This window comes from Anabrus simplex, chromosome 3, assembly GCF_040414725.1.
Source record: "Anabrus simplex isolate iqAnaSimp1 chromosome 3, ASM4041472v1, whole genome shotgun sequence".
Lineage (NCBI taxonomy): Eukaryota > Metazoa > Arthropoda > Insecta > Orthoptera > Tettigoniidae > Anabrus > Anabrus simplex.
Genome location: NC_090267.1, coordinates 224,911,901 through 224,936,116, shown reverse-complemented (window position 1 = coordinate 224,936,116; position 24,216 = coordinate 224,911,901). Strand labels below are relative to the sequence as shown.

Genomic DNA, 24,216 nt, shown 5'->3' with positions numbered 1-24,216 from the left:
TATTGTGTCATCATCAGCTGATATGCATTGGAAATATTGGCACACATATGTAAGTTTATCTACGTCACACAAATATAAAAATCATAATGATGATTTAAAACCATGTTATAATAATACTATTTCCAAGTCCATATTGTCCAAGACTTGCAAGTATTAAACTTTGAATTGATAAAATCAGATGTAATTTGGTTTAAATAATCATAAGTTAAACAAAATAAACTGAAAACACAATCTACATAAAAACATAAGCTCTGTTTGACACATTTAAAAAGTGTTTTTGTAGAACCGTATTAAAACTATTCAATAAAGTCTTCAGGCTGTTGTAATGTAGTGATCATAAAGAATCAGAATAAGGTTAAACAACAAACACTGAAAGCACAATCTTCTTAAGAACATTGTCTCTGTTTGACACTTTTAAAAAATGTTTGTAAAACCATATTGAAACTATTCCATAAAATCTTCAAATTGTTGTAATGTAGCGATCGTTAAGAGGCGGATTGAGAAGCCGGTGCTTAAGGAAGTTAACAATTATCTCATTCCCAGTTCAATGCAAACCTGAAATAATATGAAACTAGTAAACCATCGTATTTAACTGGTAAAGTGAAATTTTTTACCGTCTTATAACATAAACATTTATTTGACTCACCTCATGAGATCGCTGTCCTTGCAAAGCACCGAGTAGCTAAGCGAACCTTGTAGTGTTAGCAATCCAGTGTCCAAGGTTGGTTTGAGCCAAAGAGGGGAAGTAGAGGAACTAGGGGAAGGAGGAAGCTCCGGAGGGCGTGATCGTGGAAGGCTGTATGTAAAGCTACTGCACATAATATGAAATACTGTCCTACTGTCTGGTATATGTACATTTTTAAAAAACTCAATAAGAAAATCGAAGAGAATATTTGGTTTTTTGGAAATTTCGTTTAAATTAAAATTTGGATTAAAATACTGATCTAAATGTATATAACAGCTCTCCGTAACATCCAGAAAATTACCTTTCCCTAAGCTCTCCAAAATTTCAATGTCTTGTTCTATAGATGTGAATTTATGTTTTAGGTCATGTACATGCTGGCCAACCGCTGAAAATCTGTTATATTTTATTGCATTGACATGTTCTGTGTATCTAATTTTGAAACTACGTCCTGTTTGGCCTAGATATGTGCAATTACAGTCATTGCATTTAAATCTATATACTCCCAATTTGGTATATAGGTTCGACCTATTAACCGAAGTTGCATTATGCAAAACTACAGTATTATTATTATCAGTACGAAATGAAATTTTCATGTTATGCTTTTTGAAAATATTAGTAAATTTATAAATATCTTTGTTATAAGTAAAAGTTGCAAATGCCTCATGATTGGGTTTGTCCTTGACCAAAGTAGTATACAAACGGAATCTAAACTTGTTAATAATACGTTCAATAAAGCAATCACTAAAACCATTAGCCTTAGCTATTGAACGTATTGTATTAAGTTCTTTTTTCAAATTAGCTTTTGTCATAGGGATCTTAAAGGCCCGTTCTACCAAACTATTGTATGTAGATCTTTTTTGACTCTGTGGGTGTTCTGAGTCCTGTCTAATAGTGACTGCTGTTTGTGTAGGCTTTCTAAAAATACTATACTCAAAAGCAGAACCCGATCTGCTGATTTTTAGGTCAAGGAAATTAATTGATTTATTACTTTCTGACTCCAACGTAAACTTAATCTGTGGGTCAATATTATTAAGTAAATCAAGAGTAGCCCTTGCATCGCCTACACTTTCGTCCAAAATTACTAAAGTATTGTCTACAAATCTAGCCCAAAACAAAATATTATCAAAAACGTTGTCTTTCTCCATCATGTATGTTTCCAAAGAATCCAAATAAATTTTGGCCAAGATTCCAGAGGCCAGAGATCCCATTGCCAAACCATCTTGTTTATAAATGACATTGTCAAAGATGAAGTAATTATTGTTTACAAGTAACTTAACCAATTTCATGAAATCTTGTATTTCAAGTTCACTTAGCTGACTGTAGGATCTTAGATTCTTAAGAACAACAGGAAGTAACTTCTTAGTATTAATACTTGGAAACATGTTGACAACATCAAATGAATGTAAGGTATGGTGATCTTGTAATTTGAAATTGCTTAATTTATTAACCAGTTCTATGGAATTCTTGATGGATTTGTTTGCCATAAATTTATAGTGTTTTCTAAGGAATTTCTGAATAATTTAGCCAATTTATATAGAGGACTAGGTCTATAGTTTATAATAGGTCGAATGGGAACACCAGCCTTGTGAATCTTGGGGAGTGCTCTTGCTGTGGGAAGGCCTGTCAGGAATCACAAAAACATTGCATTGAGCACTTGCTGTCCAATAGTCCTATGAATACTCACATACAGGAGTTTGAATTATATGAACAGTGATTGGAACCCCTCACAGCTGATCGCAAATGACACACGTACACATGCACGCACACACGCACGCACACACTGTCTCTCTCCCTCTCATATATATTTATATATCACCTTGAGCCTGAAGATAGGCATGAGGAAAGTTTAGCCTATTAGCGGGACCGGTATCATGCTTCTAGAAGAGAAGTAGAGTTATTAGAGGAAGATCAAGAGAGGCATGCTGTAACAATACTGATTCTTCTTGCCTCACTATTGGGCATTGTATATAATTTAAACAACTGTACTAAGCTTGAATACTTTTGAAATAATTAATTACAATAGTCTGAAATGTTTGTAATTTGGGCACCAGAGTTCACTAAAATAGATCCCTCGAATTTAGATAAAGTGTGGCAACTTTTCTCTTCTCTCCCAAGGTGCGTGTACATGAAGCTGTGTACTGGTACATCCACTATGGGCCTTACCTAACTAACCCTCTGAAAATGATTAAGTGGGTGGTAACTTCACCAAGGTTTTTGCCTCAAATAAAACATCCGCTATGTCTTAGAATAAACTAGCTATACCAATATAAATGGTCCATTATTGGACGTTATAAATTTTCCAGCTAACTCATTCCTGGTTGGCAGCATTTCGCCCCCATGTGCTAGGCTGGGCTCATCAGTTGGTACCTAGCACACCTGCCAAGACGCTGGCTAGTGCATACCGTGGAAGCCACTGCGTAGGCTAATTATAGCCACCGACAATGCCAATGCACTATGAGAGACCCTGTCCCACTACCAAAAATTGATGCCTGCCTGGCCATCAGATGATATAGATATTGATTGCCTATATTCTATATTCTAACATGACATAATCCATAGAGAACCATTTCATCGAATCCTTCTAAATGTAAATTCATGTCTCGCCCCGAGGTAGTGCAGCTCTTTCAGGCACAGCCCCATGGAGGTGAGTTACATGTACCGTTCTAGCCACATACCAACCCTCTTGCCATTCTTAAATTTCTGGCAGTACTGGAAATCGAACCCAGGCCACTGAGGACAGCAGCTAATAGTGCTCACCTTTACCATACAGAGGCAGACATGGAATCCTTGTAGCAAACATATAAACAACTCATAAAAATAAACAATGAAAGATTAAAAAGTTTTCCCCTAACACATCAACATATAAACAGAAATCTAAAGCTGAAATAAATACATGAGAAATCGGGCACTACAATCTACTACCCTTTTTAGTAATTGTGTGAACAGTGGCAAACAGTGATAACAGCAACACACTTCAATACTTTTTGCAACTTACACAATTTTGAGGGATTGTTCCACAGACACGTGGTATCCTGATTTAGATCACCTTTGTTATACTGTACAGAGATGCCAACTACAACGGATTTTCTGTAGTTTCTACGGATTTTTCATGTCTACTACTGCAGTACAGAAGCGGTACTGATTATTATGGATTTTATGAATTTGATGGGTTAAAACTTCATTGTAGACCTAACTCATTTTATCATGTCCAAATGTGAAGTTTGTACCATAAAGTGTAAGAGACAAATGTGTTCATTCCAAAAGCCAATGACCCTCTGATTCAACCCTAGTTTATATGTTTATTAGGATTGCACCACTGGGAGAGTTGGCCATGCGGTTAGGGGCGCGCAGCTGTGAGCTCGCATCCGGGAGATAGTGAGTTTGAATCCCGCTGTCGGCAGGCCTGAAGATGGTTTTCCGTGGTTTCCCATTTTCACACCAGGCAAATGCTGGGGCTGTACCTTAATTAAGGCCTTGGCCACATCCTTCCCATTCCTAGCCCTTTCCTGTCCCACCGTCGCCATTAGACCTCTCTATGTTGGTGCGACGTAAAGCAAATAGCAAGGATTGTACCACATTTTTCGTCTTTGCGAACATAAAGACGCAACACCATTGGCTGAAAATTTTTTAAAGGAACAGAGTCACTCCAGGAATGCAATATATCTAGTTGTATACCAACTACCAACTCTGCGACAATAAACAGTCCTGAAGGAATAAAACAGTAAAATAAGCAATGCTAATATAATACAAAAGCAATGACATTTCAAATATACATACCTTAATGCAGAAGACGATGCAGTTCACCGGCTGCCTTAAAGAAACTGTGCGCTCTCATCTCATCTTGTTTCCCATTTTCACATTAGGCAGATACTGGGGCTGTACCTTGACTAAGGCCATGGTCACTTCCTTCCCATTCCTTGCCCTTCTCTATTCTATCAGCACCATATAACCTATCTGTAATTCCAATATAAATGGTCTGTTATTGGAAATCATACATTTTCCAGCTAACTCATTTATGGTTGCCAGCATTTTGCTCCAGTGTGCCAATTTGGGTTTATCGGTTGGTAACTAACACACCTACCAAGACACATGGCTAGTGCATATAGTGGAGGCCACATCATAGGCTACTTGGAGCCACAGGCAGTGTCATTGCTCTGTGAGAGACTTGGTCTCTTTTACAAAAATTGGTGCCAGCTGGGCCATAGGAACCTGAAATATTTATCCTGAATGAGTAAATTCATCATTCCAAAATAAATGGGCCATTATTGGAAATTATAAACTTTCCAGTTAACTCATTCTTCATTGGGCTTATCATTTGGTAACTATCTCACTTATGAAGATGCGTGGCTAGTGCATATAGTAGAGGCCACTGCATAGGCTACTTGGAGACACAGACAGTGTCAGTGTACTATGAGAGATGGTCTCTTTTACAAAAATTGATGCCTGCTAGGCCATCAGATGATATAGATACTGATTCCCTATGCACTGGCCAAAAATGTAGCTTGTTTGCTTACATCAGGAGGCCCTTTGCCCTTTCATTCTACACTGAACTGGTGTTATACAACACACGGCACAATTAGGTTTGTTTTTCTTGTCTTCATATTGTTTTGGGAAGTGCGTCTCCGTCAGTCTGGCTGCCAAAATAGGGGTTGAGTGTTTTCTTCCCCTTTTGTTCCATACCCAGAGCTTATAATTTTCCAGAAGGTTGTGAATAATATTCTCCCAAAATTGTCTATGGGATAACCTCTTTCCTGGGTTCTGAATGTTGTATGTAGTACAGCTGTTTATGAGAGCAGCTTCAATTATTAAGTGCCACAGAACCATACTATACCATTTCAGGGTATGTCTATCAAAGGGATGTCTAACAGTAATGTTCAAACTGATTGACACTCCCTTGCTTTTGTTATACATCACCTGAATGTTTGCTTTAATACTTTGTGTTTTCCGTTCTTTGAATTCACCTCCACCTGTTGTAGCCCAGTATTACTCACTGTTGAACAGCATGTTTACTCTCCCAGTATCTTGTCATGTGCAGCCCAGCATCTTTTTGTCCTGTGTCATCCACACTCTTGGCAAGTCCCCCCGCTTCAATTTCACTACCTTCATACTCTCTGGGAGGCCCTTGCAAAGACAGTCCATCACCTGGTGCTACTTGTGACTCACATTTGCCAGTGTATAGGTTGTATTTCAACAAATAACCTGTACACGAGTCGCATAATGACCAAAGTTTTACTCCCCACGTAGATGAATGGTTTACTGCAGTAGCGGTGATTGGAATTAAAAGTGGGGTGGAGGGGCAAAAAATGTACACAGCAAAAAGGACCCGGGTTAGTGGGATACAGCAGGCGGTGGGGAGGGGAAGGATGGCGGCGGGGTATATACATGAAAACTGGAAAAAAAAGCTATCAAGTGGTGAATTTTTTGATGTGTTCTGGATGAATTCCACAGAGATGTAAAGGTTTTACCAACTTAAGTGCGGTAATAATAGTTTTTGAGATTTTAATTCAATACTAGACTATAGAATAAAACTTTCACCAAAGGAGCAATATACACATGTATTACGATTAAACAGAAGTACATGCGATTATGTAGTTAAAAATAATTTACTATTTGACTACACACTAAGAAACTAACACACCGAGCTCGATGGCTGCAGTCGCTTAAGTGCGGCCAGTATCCAGTATTGAGTACTGGTAGCAATGATAGCGTAATGATTTTAATTATTTCACTACCAGCTCTGTATTGTACTTTCTGTTTGTAACCTCTGTTTCAACATGATTGTGTGTTTTTCTCTTAGCCATGTTGTAACATTCTATGTTTGTTTTTTTTCACACTAGTTTTAAGCCTATTTGAATTTCTAAATGTAAATGTCGATTCTTAGGGTGCCATATATTTTAAGGACACTAGGTTCGGGGCCCTGACCTAACTTCAGGCTAAGATTTATTTTGGCTGACGATGCTTACAACAGTTAAGCAAAACATGTCCCATCTTACAACGGCTGTTGTAATGTTTATATCCTAAATATAAGGAAGGATAAGTATTGGAAAGGTGGTGTTAACTCTTATTCTTATTTTAATGTCATAATCTGATGTCCAATACAGTCTACAATTAGATTTATTACTTGCAGTATCCAGTATTCGGGAGATAGTGGGTTCAAACCCCACTGTCGGCAGCCTGAAGATGGTTTTCCATGCTTTCCCACTTTCACACCAGGCAAATGCTGGGACTGTATCTTAATTAAGGCCACGGCCTCTTCTTTCCCAGTCCTAGCCTTTTCCTGTCACATCGTCGCCGTAAGACGTATCTGTGTCAGTGCAACGTAAAGCCAATAGCAAAAAAAGAAACTAACAGACAATAGAGAGATTGCCAGACGGACGAACGTGCACGGCAAGTCAGTGAATCATACCTCTGTGTCCGTGATCTTGGCAAAAAATATACCCCTGCTACCGTTTTTCACAGCATATGGAAAGACTCCACGACTTGCTGTGGTGCTATGCAAATCGGTTTGCCACAACGAATGACATTTTGTGCATATTTCTGCTAATAAAGAAAATAAAGAGTTAGCTGATAAGATAATAGGTCTTGTACATTTAAAAAAAATCCTATAATTCCTAGTTTAAGCCTGCTAAAATGAAATGAAAATATGTTTTTTCCACATTATACCCCCCCCCTTAATCGCCACTACTGGTTTACTGGGTAGATATTGCTTGAATGATAGCCTAACTTCAAATTTTAGCATGCTCCCACTGACAGCATGCCTACACTCAAAAATATAACTGTAGCAGTCCTTGGTAGAGTCCATAATTGATCTGTTCTTGAAAAGGGGATCATATCCGTCAAGGCCTTTTGTTACCTGCTTAGCATTGTTGTTGAAATGCAAAAATGACCTCATAAGCTGGTACTGATTTCGTGAGAAAATTTCAAAAAATCCGGAGTAGTAGTCAGCCAAAAACTGTCTCGAATATAGGATTCGGGGGAGGGTTTGTGACACATTCCCTTACTATTTCTACAGCAATGAGCACCTTGATATCCTCTGGTCGTACTTCCATTTTCAGCAGTAGCTATGCAGAGAAAATCTCACAGTTGTGTCCGTTTTCAGTAAGAAATAAACATTGGTCTCGCAAGTGACACATTCATAAATTACTTCACGGAGTAATTTGTTAAAACACTCAAATAGTTAAAGCCCTAAGATATTTTTCACACCGGTAACCCCGCAAAAATAAGGTATATTCTTCAAAGCACTATCCAACCGTTTCATCATGTCTCGCACTTCTTTCCATGCACCAGACACAATGAACCTAGGACTATCCGTAGCTGCACCACACTCACTGTCACTACTGCTGCCATTACTATCACTGATTTCCAACTCTGAACCACTATTCATGTCATAGGGAAAATTGTCGTCATCTTCCTCTGTGTCAATGTCTGACATACTTTCAGAAAGCCACTTACTTCGTAATGTCTTCCTCGGGTTTCCTTTTCTTTGGCTGTGCACTCATTATGTCCAGAAGTCACCTTGTGCAGTGTAAATTACAATTTTAAACCTTATATGTGATTCAAATCAGGTTCCATCTGGCTCCGGATGGAAGCACCCTGTTACAGGGCCCCTACCTAGGGTTACAGGTGAAGAGGACCAACGGCTTGAAGGGTGGGTGAAGATATATCCCAACAGCTGAAAAGGTGAAGGAGTCTCTCTTCCTGGTAGTGGAAGCAGCGCTATCAGTATCAGCACTATGCAGGACTAAAAGGTGTCTACTGGACTGTTGCTGAAAATTTACTGGCATGGTCAGGAAGACTTCAATGGCAGTAAAACTGCAATGTGGAAGACAACGGGAAACCACCACATTCATTTTCCTAGTATAGGAACCATGGATAGTACAAATTGTAACTTAGATACTACTGATCATGGTACTCATACACCAAGATCCGGCAGGGGGATAACTGAGGTATCCCAGGTCATCAGCAAGCAAAACCCTCAGAAGTTTGAAGAAGGGATTAAAATAGGGACATGGAATACAAGAACAAAGCTAAGAACGGGAAGACTAGAAGAAATCAAACTAATTATGGATGAAAACAAAATAGACGTCCTGGAATTATGTGAAACTAGATGGCCTGGCAAAGGTGATTTCCACAGTGACCCATTCAGAATTGTGTACAGTGGAAATGAAAATGTTGGACAATATGGAGTAGCTGTAAAATTAAGAAAGAAGTGGGCAAACAATGTGCTAAACACATATCATGTCGATGATAGAATAATGATGGTGAAAATAGCTGCCAAACCAACAGATATAGTAATAATACAGGTATACTTCCCTACTACTGGACATGGCGACGATGAAGTTGAGGAAATGTATAATAAAATAGAAATAATTAAACTAAACAATGACAAAGATCACATAATCATAATGGGAGACTTCAATGCTGTGGTTGGCAGCAATATTACTAGAGACCGAGCTCGATAGCTGCAGTCGCTTAAGTGCGGCCAGTATCCAGTATTAAGGGTTATAAATTTCATGTTGTTGGTCCGTATCCAGTAATCCAGTAATCAGGAGATAGTGGGTTCGAGCCCCACTGTCAGCAGCCCTGAAGATGGTTTTCCATGGTTTCCCATTTTCACACCAGGCAAATGCCGGGGCTGTACCTTAATTAAGGCCACGGCCGCTTCCTTCCACTTCCTAGGCTTTTCCTATCCTATCATCGCCATAAGACATATCTGTGTCGGTGCGACGTAAAGCAAATAGCAAAAAAAAAAAGAAATTACTAGAAAAATTGCTGGCAGATTCGGTCTAGGACAAAGAAATGATAGAGGAGAATGTATGATTGACTTTGCGAAGAACAGGACATGATCATAATGAACACTGTATTTGACATGTCTAATAGAAGACGTTACACTTGGAAGGATTTCAGAGATAATAACAGATACCTAATTGACTACATTCTAGTTACTGAGCTCGATAGCTGCAGTCGCTTAAATGTGGCCAGTATCCAGTATTCAGGAGACAGTGGGTTTGAACCCCACTGTCAGCTGCCCTGAAGATGATTTTCCATGATTTCCCATTTTCACACCAGGCAAATGCTGGGGTTGTACCCTAATTAAGGCAACGGCCGCTTTCTTCCTACTCCCAGCCCCTTCTTGTCCCATTATCACCATAAGACCTATCTGTGTCGGTGCGACATAAAAAAGCACATTGTTTCACACATTCTAGTTAAGAGAAGGTACAGAAATCAGGTAATGTCATGCCATAGCTACCCTGGCTTAGACATCGACAGCAACCATATCCCAGTACCAGCAAAATGTCGAATTAAGCTGAAGAAGTTAAGGAAACCAAGAAGCAAGAAATGGAATCTAAAGAAGTTAAATGATCCATTAACACAACTAGCATTTGAAGAAAAGACAGGCACGGTAATGTACAACAACAACAACAACAACAAAACAGATTGGAACGCTGTCAAAACTTCACTTACAACGGCAGCAGATGAAGTGCTAGGAAAAAAGATGCTTGAACCGAGGAAGAACTGGATGGCTGAAGAAATACTAAATCTCATTTAGGAAAGAAATAAAGAACACCAGAAAAATACTCCAGAAGGTATGATAAACTATAAGAAATTAAAAAACCTGGTTACACAGAAGTGTCGAGAGGCAAAAGAAAGGTGAATGACATTTGTAAAAGCGTAGAACATGATATGAAAATTGGAAATGCTGACAGAGCTTACATCAAGTAAAAAGATAGCAATTCAAGGCTAAAATGAAATCCAGTGTAATAAAAGATAAGGAAGGAAATCTGTTAATAGAAGATGAGGAGGTAATGAAGAGATGGAAAGAGTATTTGGAGGATCTATATAATGGAGAAGAAATTGGCAATGTAGATGAGTACATCATAAAACAAGAACAGGTTTCACAAGATGAACTAGGTCCTCCCATAGTAAGAAGTGAATTCAAAGCAGCACTGCAACAGCTGAAAAAGAACAAGGCTCCTGGACCAGACAAACTGCCTGCTGAACTATGGAAAAACTCTGGAAAAAGGATGAAGGATGAACTCTTCAAAATCACCAGGTACTGCTATGAAAACGGAGATATGCCAGAGGATTTTGTAGAAAGCAAAGCAGTACTTCTGCACAAAAAAGGAGATTCAACAGAATGCTCCAATTACAGAATACTAAGTCTTGTTTCACATGCAGCAAAAATATTCACATGCATATTAAATAACAGAATCAAAATGAAAATTGAGCCGAATCTAGTTTGGGTTCAGGAAAGGAGTAGGAACGAGAGAAGCTATTATAGCACTTAAAACCATCTTGGAGAGAAGACTAGAACTTAACAGAAATACATATATAGCTTTTGTAGACCTGAAAAAAGTTTTTGACAATGATCACTCAGTAGTAAAGACTTTTCAGAATTATGAAGGATATTTAATTGGACTGGAAAGACAGAAAAGCAATATTAAAACTCTACATCAATCAAAAAATAAACGTTGAAAGTAATGAAACAGCATGCAAGGTGAGGATCAGACATTGTACATTGAAGAGGCTATGAAAATTTTTAAATCAAAAACACCTAGCATCAAATCACGAGGGTGATCCCAAAAATAAGGTCTCATATTGTTTTAAAAATACAGAACTCTGTTCGTGTGGCTGTTGGTCACAATATTGTTAAGAGTGTTTCCCGTGCTCGCATATAAACATGCGCACGCCTATTGAGGCACTCAGTCTTGGCTTGGCAACGTTTGAGAATTGAGCTCCCATTGGATGTTACCGCCAAGTGTGAAGTACACGCAGTTATTCAGTTTTTGAACGCAAAAGGTACTGAACCAATTTAAATCCATCGTCATTTGACGGAAGTGTATGGTGAGTCATGCATGGATGTCAAAAATGTCCATAAGAGGTGTAGAGAGTTTGTAGCTGCCGTCGAGACAGTCGTGAAGGTTGAGCAAATCATGCGTGAAGATCGGCGGATCACCCTGGATGATCTCTGCACTTTGATTCCTGAGGTTCCCGAATCGCCACTCACAGAATTTTAACGGAAAAGTTGAAATGCCAGAAGGTGTGCGCAAGATGAGTGCCAGGCATGCTGACTGAAGACCACATGTGGCAACGAGTTGATTCTTCCCGCGCATTCTTCAACGCTTTGCAGCTGAACAAGACAACAGTTGTCACGGGTGACGAAACCTGGGCGTTCCACTTTACACCTGAGACCAAGCAACAATCACGCCAGTGGCGGCATCCCTCTTCACAAAAGCCACGGAAATTCAAGCAAACACAGTCTGCCGGTAAAGTCATGTCAACTGTGTTTTGGGATCAAAAAGGGGTATTGTTGGTCGACTTTATGCCTGCTGGGACCACAATTAACGCTGACAGGTACTGTGAGACCCTGAAAAAACTCAGACGGGCAATTCAGAACCGGAGAAGAGGAATGTTGAGCAAGGGTGTAAACATTCTCCATGACAATGCTCGCCCGCACGTTGCCCGTCAAACCGCTGCCCTCCTGCAACAGTTTCAGGGGAACATCATCACCCACCCACCCTATAGTTCCAATTTGGTGCTCAGTTCCCTAAGTTGAAAAAACATTTGGCTGGAAAGCGATTCAGCACCGATGATGAGGTGAAGGATGAGGTTCACAACTTCGTGAACAGCATGGCGGCGAGTTGGTATGATATGGGCATAAATAAAATGTCACAGCTTCTACAAAAATGCATTGACCAAAATGGTGATTATGTAGAAAAAAAGCTAAATGTTCAAGCTGTAAAATGATGTAAAACATTGTAGAAATAAACAAGTCTATGTATTTGTAAAAAAAAATAGGAGACCTTATTTTTGGGATTACCTTCGTAAATGGAACAACTGTACACTGTATTAGATTTGCCGACAACATTGCACTTCTGGCTGACAATGAGAAGAACATGCAGATCATGCTCAACAAATGAACATCCATCTTAAAAGATTTCCAACTTAACATTAATGTAAATAAAACTAATGTTATGGTTTTAAGCAAATCTAAAATGAAGCCAGCAGCACAACTCAGAATTGTAAATATTTTAATAAAACAAGCGCACAAGTTCTGCTACTTAGGATCAGTTATTACCGATGACAACAGATGCACTGTGGAAAAAAATTGAATTTCCCTCTCTAAGAAAGCTTTTGAAGAGAAGCTTAGCAGCTCTTAATTAATAAATCATTAGATACTGAATAAAAAAAGAAATTGTTTATCAAAACATTCGTTTAGAGTGTGCTGCTACATGGCTGTGAAGGATGGACTCTCTTAAAGGAGGATGTGAAATGACTAGAGGCAGTGGAAATGTGGCTATGGAGGAAGATGACAAGAACTAGCTGGATTGAGAAGAAAACTAATGAAGCAGTGCGTAGAGAAATAAACACCTGGAGACATTTAATAACAATGATAAAAAGGAGAAAAGCATCATATTTTGGTCACATTCTCTGGCATAATGACTTCATAAAGAACTTGTTCGAAGGCAAGGTGATTGGAAAGCAGGGCAGAGGGGAACCACAGAAGAAGATCGTTTAAAAGGTAGTTGAGATGATGGGATGCCAAGGTTATGGAGAGATGAAAAGGATCGCAGAGAGAAGAGATCAATGGTTGCCGCGACAAGTCAAAGCCTTAAGATAATGATGATGATTAAAATATACTTACTTCCACACACAAATGACGTATCAACAGTACACGAGCAGTCGAGATTAACTGCTGACCCGGCGTGACTTGTGATGTTTAAAACTGACCTCCTTTGGTCCGCCATTCGGCAGCAGCATGCCGTAGAGCAGTGCAAACTCCCATCTTCCCTCTTTTTTGACTCAAGTCAAATGTGGCATCATGTGGTAATAACATTCTGAAGCTGTGGACTAAAGTCGAATACGGCTGCGAGCGGAGTTCAATCACCGTTCGACTAAAGTCGAACATAGCAGCATGGAGGTTAAAGTAAACTATTACTCATTTGTTCTGTTCATATACCCATTGATCCTCTGTAGATTTTGCATACAGTTTGCACATGCAGTGTTCTTATTATTGTGTGATTTGCCCTTCGTATTATTTTGTTGCCTTTTAGAAATTAAAATAAAGTTGCTTCTTGTCGAGGTGATGTTCAGATTATATAGTTTTGAAATTTACATATTTATTCCAGATTGATACCATTGTTGGTCAGCATGGACTAGTTGTGATAACTCGAGAAGGAACAAATCCTTACAAATTCATCTATGAATCAGATCTACTAACTAAATATCAGGTATGTTTTGATGTATGCTTTCGTGGTCCAGAACAGTAGAAATATTACTTTTTTTTTTTTTTTCTTTCATGTGAAACAAGGCAAACAGCTGGAAAACTTGATGTTTTGCAAAGACATTGTTTGGCTTCTTCAGTACAAACAACTAAGGAAATGAACTGCTGACCTGGCGTGACTCGTGCTGTTTAAAACTGACCTCCTTTGGTCCACCATTTGGCAGCAGTATGCCGTAGAGCAGTGCAAACTCCATCTTCCCTCCTTTTCGACTCAAGTCGAATGTGGCATCACGTGGTAATAACATTCTGGTGCTGTGGACTAAAGTCAAATACGGCCGCGAGCGGAGTTCAATCGCCGTCTTTGCAGTTTTCCAACTGTTTCCCTTGGTTTCTATGACATAAACCCAAAAGACAATGTCTAAATATCAGATATTTTCTGTGCTGTATGTCAGAATTATACATCCTTCTTTTACACTTTTTAAATAAAATCCATTGAAGTACTGCAAATTTTAAAAATGTTAAAATGTGAAGAAGTTCTTAAAAGAAATAGGTATTTATTTTTTCAGGCTGCTTAACTATAGCATTTGTATTTCTCTGCGGAAATTGTTTAATGTTTTCTCACCTCTCTTCTTGATTCTACTGGATTATCATGTTTGTTGCGTTTCGTCCCACACCATCAAGTGCTTGCTTCATCACTACAGCTCAGGGTGGGATTTTGTCTTCCTATTGATACCCAATACTCAGGCTGCGCAGAAGCATGTGACTGGGGAAGATAATTATGTCCATGTGTATACCGCCATGTTGTGGGCGCTCCTCAGTTTGACGAGGAAATTGTAGTATGGGATTCATGCATTAATTTACATTACGTACACTTGAAACACCCGTCGAGAAGTTATTCCTACAACACGGGATAACACAGTAAGAACAGATAATAATAATAATAATAATAATAATAATAATAATAATAATAATAATAATAATAATAATAATAATAATAATAATAATAATAATAATTTATTTATTTATTTCGTGTCAGAGTGTTGAGAAACTTAAAAATATAAATAAGGTATTATATACAAATAAAACAGAATACATTTTATGTCACAAAACATGTTTCACACAATGTCTGCCCAGAAATGGGCAACAGAAATTCCCTCTTCAGTGGCTTGAATCAAGTCCTGAAGTGTACAACGAACAGGGCAGGACTGACAGTCATACAGGTGTTGGGTAGTTTGTTGCTCCCCACAATCGCAGAAGTCTGACTGATCTTTCAGATAACCCCATTTTTTAAGGTTATCCTTGGATTTACCTACTCCACTCCTCAAACGATTAAGTGCCTTCCAGGTTGTCCATTCCAAATGATAACCAGGGGGTGGAGATTCAGAAGGCACCATCCAATCAGAAAGATGCTCCATTTTTGCTCGCCACATATCACAACGTGCTGTTCTTGCTGGTTTATCCAGAGCCTTGGAGACATCGAGGAAACTTTTCCTGGACTTCAGTCTTCTGGGTGGAGGTCGATGTCCAAATAACGGGTGGTTGCTTGTGAGATCCACCTTCGACCTCTCTTGCCTTGCAAACACTTCTCGCCGAATGTCTGGAGGAGAAATACCAGCCAAGCAGTAGAGTTTGTCAGTGGGAGTAGGTTTCAGACACCCAGTTACTATTCTACATGTTTCATTAAGGGCTGCATCCACCCGCTTCGTATGGGCTGACCTAAACCATACAGGACACGCATACTCAGCTGCAGAAAAACTCAGAGCAAGAGCTGAGGTTCTTAACAAAGTTGGATGGGCTCCCCATTTGCTTGAGCCAAGTTTACGGAGGATGTTATTTCGGGCTGAGACTTTCTGTCCAGAATTAACACAGTGTTTCTTGTATGTTAAGGTCCGGTCTAAAGTGACACCCAGGTACCTAGGTGTAAAACAATGCTCCAGTTGCTTACCCTCCCACGTCACGCACAGCTGTCTAGTAGCTTCTCGATTTCGAAGATGAAATGCACACACCTGGGTCTTAGTTGGGTTTTGTAGCAGCCGGTTCTTCTGATAATACACTGAAAGTTCCTTAAGTGCATTTGAGAGCTGCATTTCAGTGGTTTGAAAGTCGTCGCACTGGACAGCTAAAGCCAGGTCATCGGCATAAATGAAGCTTCTTGTATAGGAAGGCCTTGGCTGGTCATTTGTGTAGATGTTAAAGAGGATTGGCGAGAGGACACTGCCCTGAGGAAGTCCGTTCCGTTGGTCCCTCCACCTACTGCACTTTCCTTGAAACTCAACAAAGAACCGGCGATTCTGCAGGAGGGTTTCAACAATCTTCGTGAAACCATAGTCCCTGGTGAAGTTATAGAGCTTGGTGATCAAAGTTCTATGGTGCACTGTGTCGTATGCTGCTGTAAGGTCCACAAATACCACACCTGTGATTTTACGTCTTTCAAACCCATCCTCTATGTGCTGAGTTAAATTGAGCACCTGTGAAGTACAATTCCTTCCAGATCTAAAGCCCGCCTGTTCTGGAATAAGAAGGTGATCTACTTTAGATGTGAGGCGCTCAAGTAGGATCCTCTCAAATATCTTATATAGGTGACAAAGTAATGATATTTGCCTGTAGCTCTTAGGATCTAATAGATCCTTACCTGGCTTCAAAATAGCTATCACTCTAGACTTCCTCCATACCTTAGGTATCTGTTTACTCTGCAGGCAATTGTTTAGAAAATCAACAACCCACTTCCTTGCTCTGGAACCAAAATGTTTTATTTGTTCCACTCTCATATCATCCAGACCTGTAGCCTTGCCATTTTTGGATTTGTTTATGGCTTTCTCTAATTCCTCTAGGGTGATATTATTAGTGAGGTCGCTAGACTCCTTATCTATTTGGCATTCTATTTTAACTCTATTCATATAACCCCCTATTTTTCCATTGAGCAAAAGTTGATGAGCAATGGCATCTGGGGACAAATTGACGTGTACAGGGGCTTTTGTGAAGTCATTATTAAGCCTCTTTAAAAGTCGCCAGGCTTTCTGACTACTTTTAGACATGTCCAGCTCTTCAAGGGTAGATATCCAACGATTTCGTTTATCTTCCGCTAACATTGTTGTCAACTCTAGACTTTTCTGCACAGTCTCTTCGCCAAAGGGATTCGTCTCAAATAGATCAATGTATTCAGCCATCAGAGCTGAGGAATGTTGATTGAGTCCAGGAACATAATTCATTCGACAACCTCTGGGAATTGACTGTCTGGAGCTCTTGTTCACTGCATCTACAAACAGATCGTAGTCAGTCATAGAAATACCTATATCAGATACAGCATCTTCCAGATATGCAGTAAACTTGTTCCAGTCTGCTTTCTTAAAATTATATCGCCTGCGGAAAGGTACGCTCATAGGACGTACCGCAGCAAATACCTGACACATGATGGGTCTATGCTGTGTGTGTGGTATTGGGGTGCCAATGTTCTTTATACACTGCTGAGCAATTCCTTCGCTAACAAAGATTAGATCAGGGTTATAACCTCGTTGCCAACGCCCGCTGTTAAAAGAAGGAGGAAGTTTAACATCGTGTAACAGTAGCATCTGGTGGGTCTCAGCCCATTCCAGCACAGCCTCTCCATCTTCATTCTCATGTTCATATCCCCAGACGTTGCTTTGGCTGTTAAAGTCACCAATTACAATGTGGACGGCTTGATTGTCGAAATTCCTTGGTTTCTGGAAATGGAATGCAGAATTTGGTGGTTTATATATAGAGGAAACAGTGCAATGATTTAACTCAACTGTAAGGAGTTCTACGTCAGCACAGTCAGATATATCAGTGGATAGGACTGCTATACCAGGTTTGACAAATATTGCACTTCCATGCTGTTGACTTGGTCTCTCTACCACTAAACGCATGCCAGAAATTCTTGGCCTGCTCTGATTATTGTCTCGATGGGTTTCTTGTACACAAAGGACATCACAGCCATGTTCCTTACATAAATACTGCAAGAGTTCTTCTTTTACAAGGGACATTCCTTCGATGTTTATAGACATAATCGACAACTGTGGTCCTGAAAAGGACCTTTTTAAAATCATCTTTCAACACTTCTGGAATGGAAGAATTAGCCGGTAGATATGTGCACTCTCTACCGTTTCCAGGGAGCACCGTCAGTCACAGTCTGTTTAATCAAAATTAACTGCACAATTTATTCTGTGGCTGCACACGTGGAGGTTTCTTCTGCGCTCCCCTAATAATAATAATAATAATAATAATAATAATAATAATAATAATAATAATAATAATAATAATAATAATGTGTCTATAAGGAAAACGCGCCTGACCTTTTATGGACACTTGGCCCGCCTGGATTCCAAAAGACTCGCCAACAGGATATTCACAGTAACAGGAAGAGGCAAGGCTTCTAAGAACAAATGGATCACGTCAGTTTAGCCAGATACGGAACAACTATATATCCCACTGGGACAAACTCATGACCGACTACTGTTCCATCAAGCCATCCGACACGGAGTTTTCCTAACGTCCCTTACAATTAAGAAGACTACAGGAACTAAGTGGACCGAGGAGAAAAAGCTGACTCATAGTCAGCAAATGAAGGAGTATTGGAAGAAGAAGAAAGCAACAACTTTACCCAAGAGTAGATACGAGCCCCGTGGTCCTCAGTAGGCCTAAACAACAAAGAAAGAATAATAATGTGTGTGGCCTCTGAAAATGAAGAGGGTACACATACCCAGGCGTAAAGCCATCGGAATGAACCAATGAAGGTTAAAATCCCCCACCCAGCCATGAATCAATCCTGGGCAAAAAGCCTGCATGGTAAACATTTAGCCATGGAGCTGCACAGTAAGAAAAGATGTTAACTAGATACTTCAAAAATAAAATTATAAAAAGGTGCGGAAATAGGAAGCAAAAGACCCATACGGAAATCCTCATCGTTTCGCAAACAGTGTTACTAATTTTAAATCAGATACCACGCAGGAATTATACAGGATGATAATTCTGAGTTCTGAAGTGGTAAAAGTGGACCGTAAATTAAATCACGGAAAGTGTCCAGTAATGTCTCATACAGGGAAACTAAGCCATTCCCTGGTCTAGTAAATTAATGACAGCCTACACAGACTACCGTGCACACATACATTAAATATACATACATCAAGACTGTGGTAGTATTAAAAGATACTTATCTATAAAAACTGAACACATTTTGCATTGTTATTGAACAATCTCCACAAATCCTATGTATAGACTAGAGGTGGTGCACATTAAAAAAAATGTACTCTTTTAACAGAAATACACTCTTAACAATAATAAATATATACATAAACACATACTTGAAATCCAGTCCCTGAAAAACAAAACAAACAAAAACGCAGTATATAGCCCTAACGGTAGACCACCTTAAACATTATCATGTCCCTCAGTTTAATATAAGGGTCATGTTTGTAACTGATCTGTTTGAACATTCGGAACAAACACTTATAACTAAAACCTAGGCTCTACACTTAATCTTTATTGAAAATATGAAGACATGTTCAAATGGCAGCAGTCTACAACATAAGTATGATTACAGATCGTGAGATAATAATTACCTAATACCAATATAAATGGTCCGTTATTGGACATTATAAATTTTCCAGCTAACTCATTCTTGGTTGCCAGCGTTTCGCCCTCGTGTGCTAGGGTGGGCTCATCAGTTGGTACCTAGCACACCTACCAATACGCTGGCTAGTGCATACCGTAGAGGCCACTGCGTAGGCTAACTGGAGCCACCGGCAGTGCCAATGCACTAAGAGACTTTGTCTCATTATCAAAAATAGATGCCTGCTTGGCCATCAGATGACATAGATGTTGATTCCCACAAGGAATCTGAAATGTGTTGTGTGTTTGAGTCATCAGTCCATAGACTGGTTTGATGCAGCGCTCCATGCCACCCTATACTGTGCTAACCTTTTCATTTCTACGTAACTATTGCATCCTACATCTGCTCTAATCTGTTTGTCATATTCATACCTTGGTCTACCCCTACCGTTCTTACCACCTACACTTCCTTCAAAAACCAACTGAACAAGTCCTGGGTGTCTTAAGATGTGTCCTATCATTCTATCTCTTCTTCTTGTCAAATTTAGCCAAATCGATCTCCTCTCACCCATTCGATTTAGTATCTCTTCATTCGTGATTCGATCTATCCATCTCACCTTCAGCATTCTTCTGTAACACCACATTTCAAAAGCTTCTATTCTCTTTCTTTCTGAGCTAGTTATCGTCCATGTTTCACTTCCATACAATGCCACGCTCCACACAAAAGTCTTCAAAAACATCTTTCTAATTCCGATATCAATGTTTGAAGTGAGCAAATTTCTTTTCTTAAGAAAGCTCTTCCTTGCTTGTGCTAGTCTGCATTTTATATCCTCCTTACTTCTGCCATCGTTAGTTACTTTACTACCCAAGTAACAATATTCATCTACTTCCTTTAAGACTTTGTTTCCTAATCTAATATTTCCTACACCACCTGCCTTCGTTCGACTGCAGTCCATTACTTTTGTTTTGGACTTATTTATTTTCATCTTGTACTCCTTACCCAAGACTTCATCCATACCATTCAGCAATTTCTCGAGATCTTCTGCAGTCTCAGATAAAATAACAATATCATCGGCAAATCTCAAGGTTTTGATTTCCTCTCCTTGAACTGTGATTCCCTTTCCAAATTTCTCTTTGATTTCCTTTACTGCCTGTTCTATGTAAACATTGAAAAGGAGAGGGGACAAACTGCAGCCTTGCCTCACTCCTTTCTGGATTGCTGCTTCTTTTTCAAAGCCCTCGATTCTTATCACTGCAGACTGATTTTTATACAGGTTGTATATAATCCTTCGTTCTCGGTATCTGATCCCTATCATCCTCAGAATCATAAATAGCTTGTTCCAATCAACATTATCGAATGCCTTTTCTAGATCTATGAATGCCATGTACGTGGGCTTGTCCTTCTTGATTCGATCCTCTAAGATCAGACGTAAAGTCAGGATTGCTTCACGTGTTCCTACATTTCTCCTGAAGCCAAATTGATCTTTTCCCAACTCAGCTTCAACTTGTTTTTCCATTCTTCTGTAAATAATACGTGTTAAAATTTTGCAGGCATGAGATACTAAACTAATGGTGCGGTAGTTTTCACACCTGTCAGCACCGGCTTTCTTGGGAATAGGTATAACAACATTCTGCCGAAAATCGGATGGGACTTCTCCTGTCTCATACATCCTGCACACTAAATGATATAACCTTACCATGCTGGTTTCTCCTAAGGCAGTCAGTAGTTCAGAGGGAATATCATCAATTCCAGGTGCCTTGTTCCTATTTAGGTCACTCACAGCTCTGTCAAACTCTGACCTCAAAATTGGGTCTCCCATTTCATCAGCATCAACAGCCTCTTTATGTTCCAGAACCAAATTATCTACATCGTTACCTTGATACAACTGTTCGATATGCTCCTGCCATCTTTCTGCTTTGTCTTCTTTCCCTAGAAGTGGCTTTCCATCTGAGCTCTTAATATCCATGCACCTAGATTTCCTTTCTCCAAAGGTTTCCTTGATTTTCCTGTATGCAGCATCTACCTTTCCCAAGACCATACAGTCTTCGACATCCTTGCACTTCTCCTTCAGCCATTCTTCCTTAGCAACCTTGCACTTTCTATCCACTTGATTCTTTAATCGCCTGTATTCTTTTCTGCCCTCTACATTTCTAGCATTCTTGTATTTTCGTCGTTCATCAATCAGGTCTAGTATCTCCTGAGTTATCCACTGATTCAGTTGATCTTTTCTTCCTTCCTAACATTTCTTCAGCCGCCCTTCTGACTTCATTTTTCATGACTCTCCACTCTTCCTCTATTGTGTTTCCTTCAGCCTTTTCATTTAGTCCTTGTGCAACATGTTCCTTGAAACAATCTCTCACACTCTTTTCTTTCAACTTGTCTAGATCCCATCTTTTTTTATTCTTTCCTTTCTTCAATTTCTTCAACTTCAGATGGCATTTCATGACCAACAAGTTGTGGTCAGAGTCCACGTCTGCTCCTGGGAAAGTTTTGCAATCCAACACCTGGTTTCTGAATCTCTGCCTAATCATAATGAAGTCTATTTGATACCTTCCAGTGTCTCCAGGTCTCGTCCACGTATACAGCCGTCGTTTGTGATGTTTGAACCAAGTATTGGCAAGGACTAAATTATGATCAGTGCAGAATTCAACCAGCCGACTTCCTCTTTCGTTCCTTTGTCCCAATCCGAATTCTCCTACTGTACTACCTTCTCTTCCTTGGCCTACCACTGCATTCCAGTCTCCCATCACAATTAGATTCTCGTCACCTTTTACATATTGAATTAAATCTTCTATCTCCTCATATATTCTTTCGATTTCTTCATCATCCGCTGAACTAGTAGGCATATAGACCTGCACTATTGTGGTGGGCATTGGTTTGGTGTCTATCTTGACAGCAATAATTCTTTCACTATGCTGGTCGTAGTAGCTTATCCGCTGCCCTATTTTCTTATTCATTATTAAACCAACTCCTGCATTTCCCCTGTTTGATTTCGTGTTGATAATTCGGTAGTCGCCTGACCAAAAATCCTGTTCTTCCTGCCAACGTACTTCACTTATACCAACTACATCTAACTTTAGCCTATCCATCTCCCTTTTCAGATTCTCTAACCTACCACAACGATTCAAACTTCTAACATTCCACGCTCCGACTCGCAGAATGTCAGTATCCTTCTTCCTGATGATCGCCCCCTCTCGTGTAGTCCCCACCCGGAGATCCGAATGGGGGAGTAGTTTACCTCCGGAATATTTTACCCGGGAGGAAGCCATCATCAGTACATCATTCATACAGAGAGAGCTGCATGTCCTCGGGAGGTAGTTACGGCTGTAGTTTCCCGTTGCTTTCAGCCGTGTAGCAGTATCAACACAGCTAACCCATGTTGAGTATTATTACAAGGCCGTATCAGTCAATCATCTAGACTGCCGCCCTTGCAACTACCGAAAGGCTGCTACCCCCCTTTCGATGAACCATTCGTTAGTCTGGTCTCTCAACAGGTACCCATCCGATATGGTTGCACCTGCGGCTCGGCTATCTGCATCATTGGGACACGCAAGCCTCCCCACCGCGGCAAGGTCACATGGTTCGCAGAGGAGGGAATCTGAAATATTTGTCCTGAATGAGTAAATTTATAATACCAATATAAATGGTCTGTTATTGGACATTATAAATATTCCAGCTAACTCATTCTTGGTTGCCAGCGTTTCGCCCTCGTGTGCTATGGTGGGCTCATCAGTTGGTACCTAGCACACCTACCAATACGCTGGCTAGTGCATACCGTGGAGGCCACTGCGTAGGCTAACTGGAGCCACCGGCAGTGCCAATGCACTAAGAGACTTTGTCTCATTATCAAAAATAGATGCCTGCTTGGCCATCAGATGACATAGATGTTGATTCCCACAGGGAATCTGAAATATTTGTCCTGAATGAGTAAATTTATAATACCAATATAAATGGTCCGTTATTGGACATTATAAATTTTCGAGCTAACTCATAACGACAGTGTATAGATAGTTTTAACATAGGCCTACAGTATATCTTACATGTATCTGCATGTTTACGAATGGAGAAATGTGTGCAAAAATGTCACAAGACAGTGATAATTAAAGAATTGATATAAGATATATGCAGTTCTTTTTCTGTTTCATCCCACAACATATCTTTCTTCCGTACATTCTAATGATCTTCATTACTCATTGCGTAAAGCATTGAATGTTTGTTAATGCTCTCTATGAACAATTCAATCGCCGTTGTCATTGTTCACAGTGAATGCGGTATGCGAGAAAATGCTGCATTCAGCGAACTGAAAATGGTTTGCTGCAATCCCACCATATAGGCGGCAGAGTAACCCCGGTGTGAGTGGATTCATGTCCCGCTGTACTTATAATAGTTTGCGATGGGATCACTCCCGCTCTCACGTTCTCGTTGGTGTTTGCAGACCTTAAGACATATAGTACAGTACCAATAAATCACTTCTCAGATAATTTGAAGTAATACTTTTCCCTAAGAGTAGGGCTTTATCAAGCTTTATCAATAATATTTTACGGATTCTAGGCCCTAGTTTATATAACATTTGTAATACCGGTACACAGTGTGTATGAAAAATAGGTATGCTTTTTGAGAATAACTGTTTACTTCTAAAGAATTATCCGCAACAAATTCAAAAAAGGCCAAGAAGAGAGAAGAAAAAGAAGTTGATAATATAATGTTATTGACTTTGTGTCCTACAAACTACTTTTACGG

The 24,216-nt window shown here is 39.7% G+C and overlaps 1 protein-coding gene across 3 annotated transcripts in view; it reads left to right on the top strand.

Moving 5' to 3' along the window:
- The window catches only part of Nmnat (nicotinamide mononucleotide adenylyltransferase), a 316,157-nt gene that overhangs the window by 134,225 nt on the left and 157,716 nt on the right, over window positions 1–24,216 (top strand). For all 3 annotated transcript variants that reach the window (XM_067142889.2, XM_067142887.2, XM_067142888.2), the window contains exon 4: window positions 13,816–13,917. In XM_067142889.2, coding sequence (XP_066998990.1) covers window positions 13,816–13,917 — 102 coding nt within the window. The remainder of the gene's footprint in view (window positions 1–13,815; window positions 13,918–24,216) is intronic.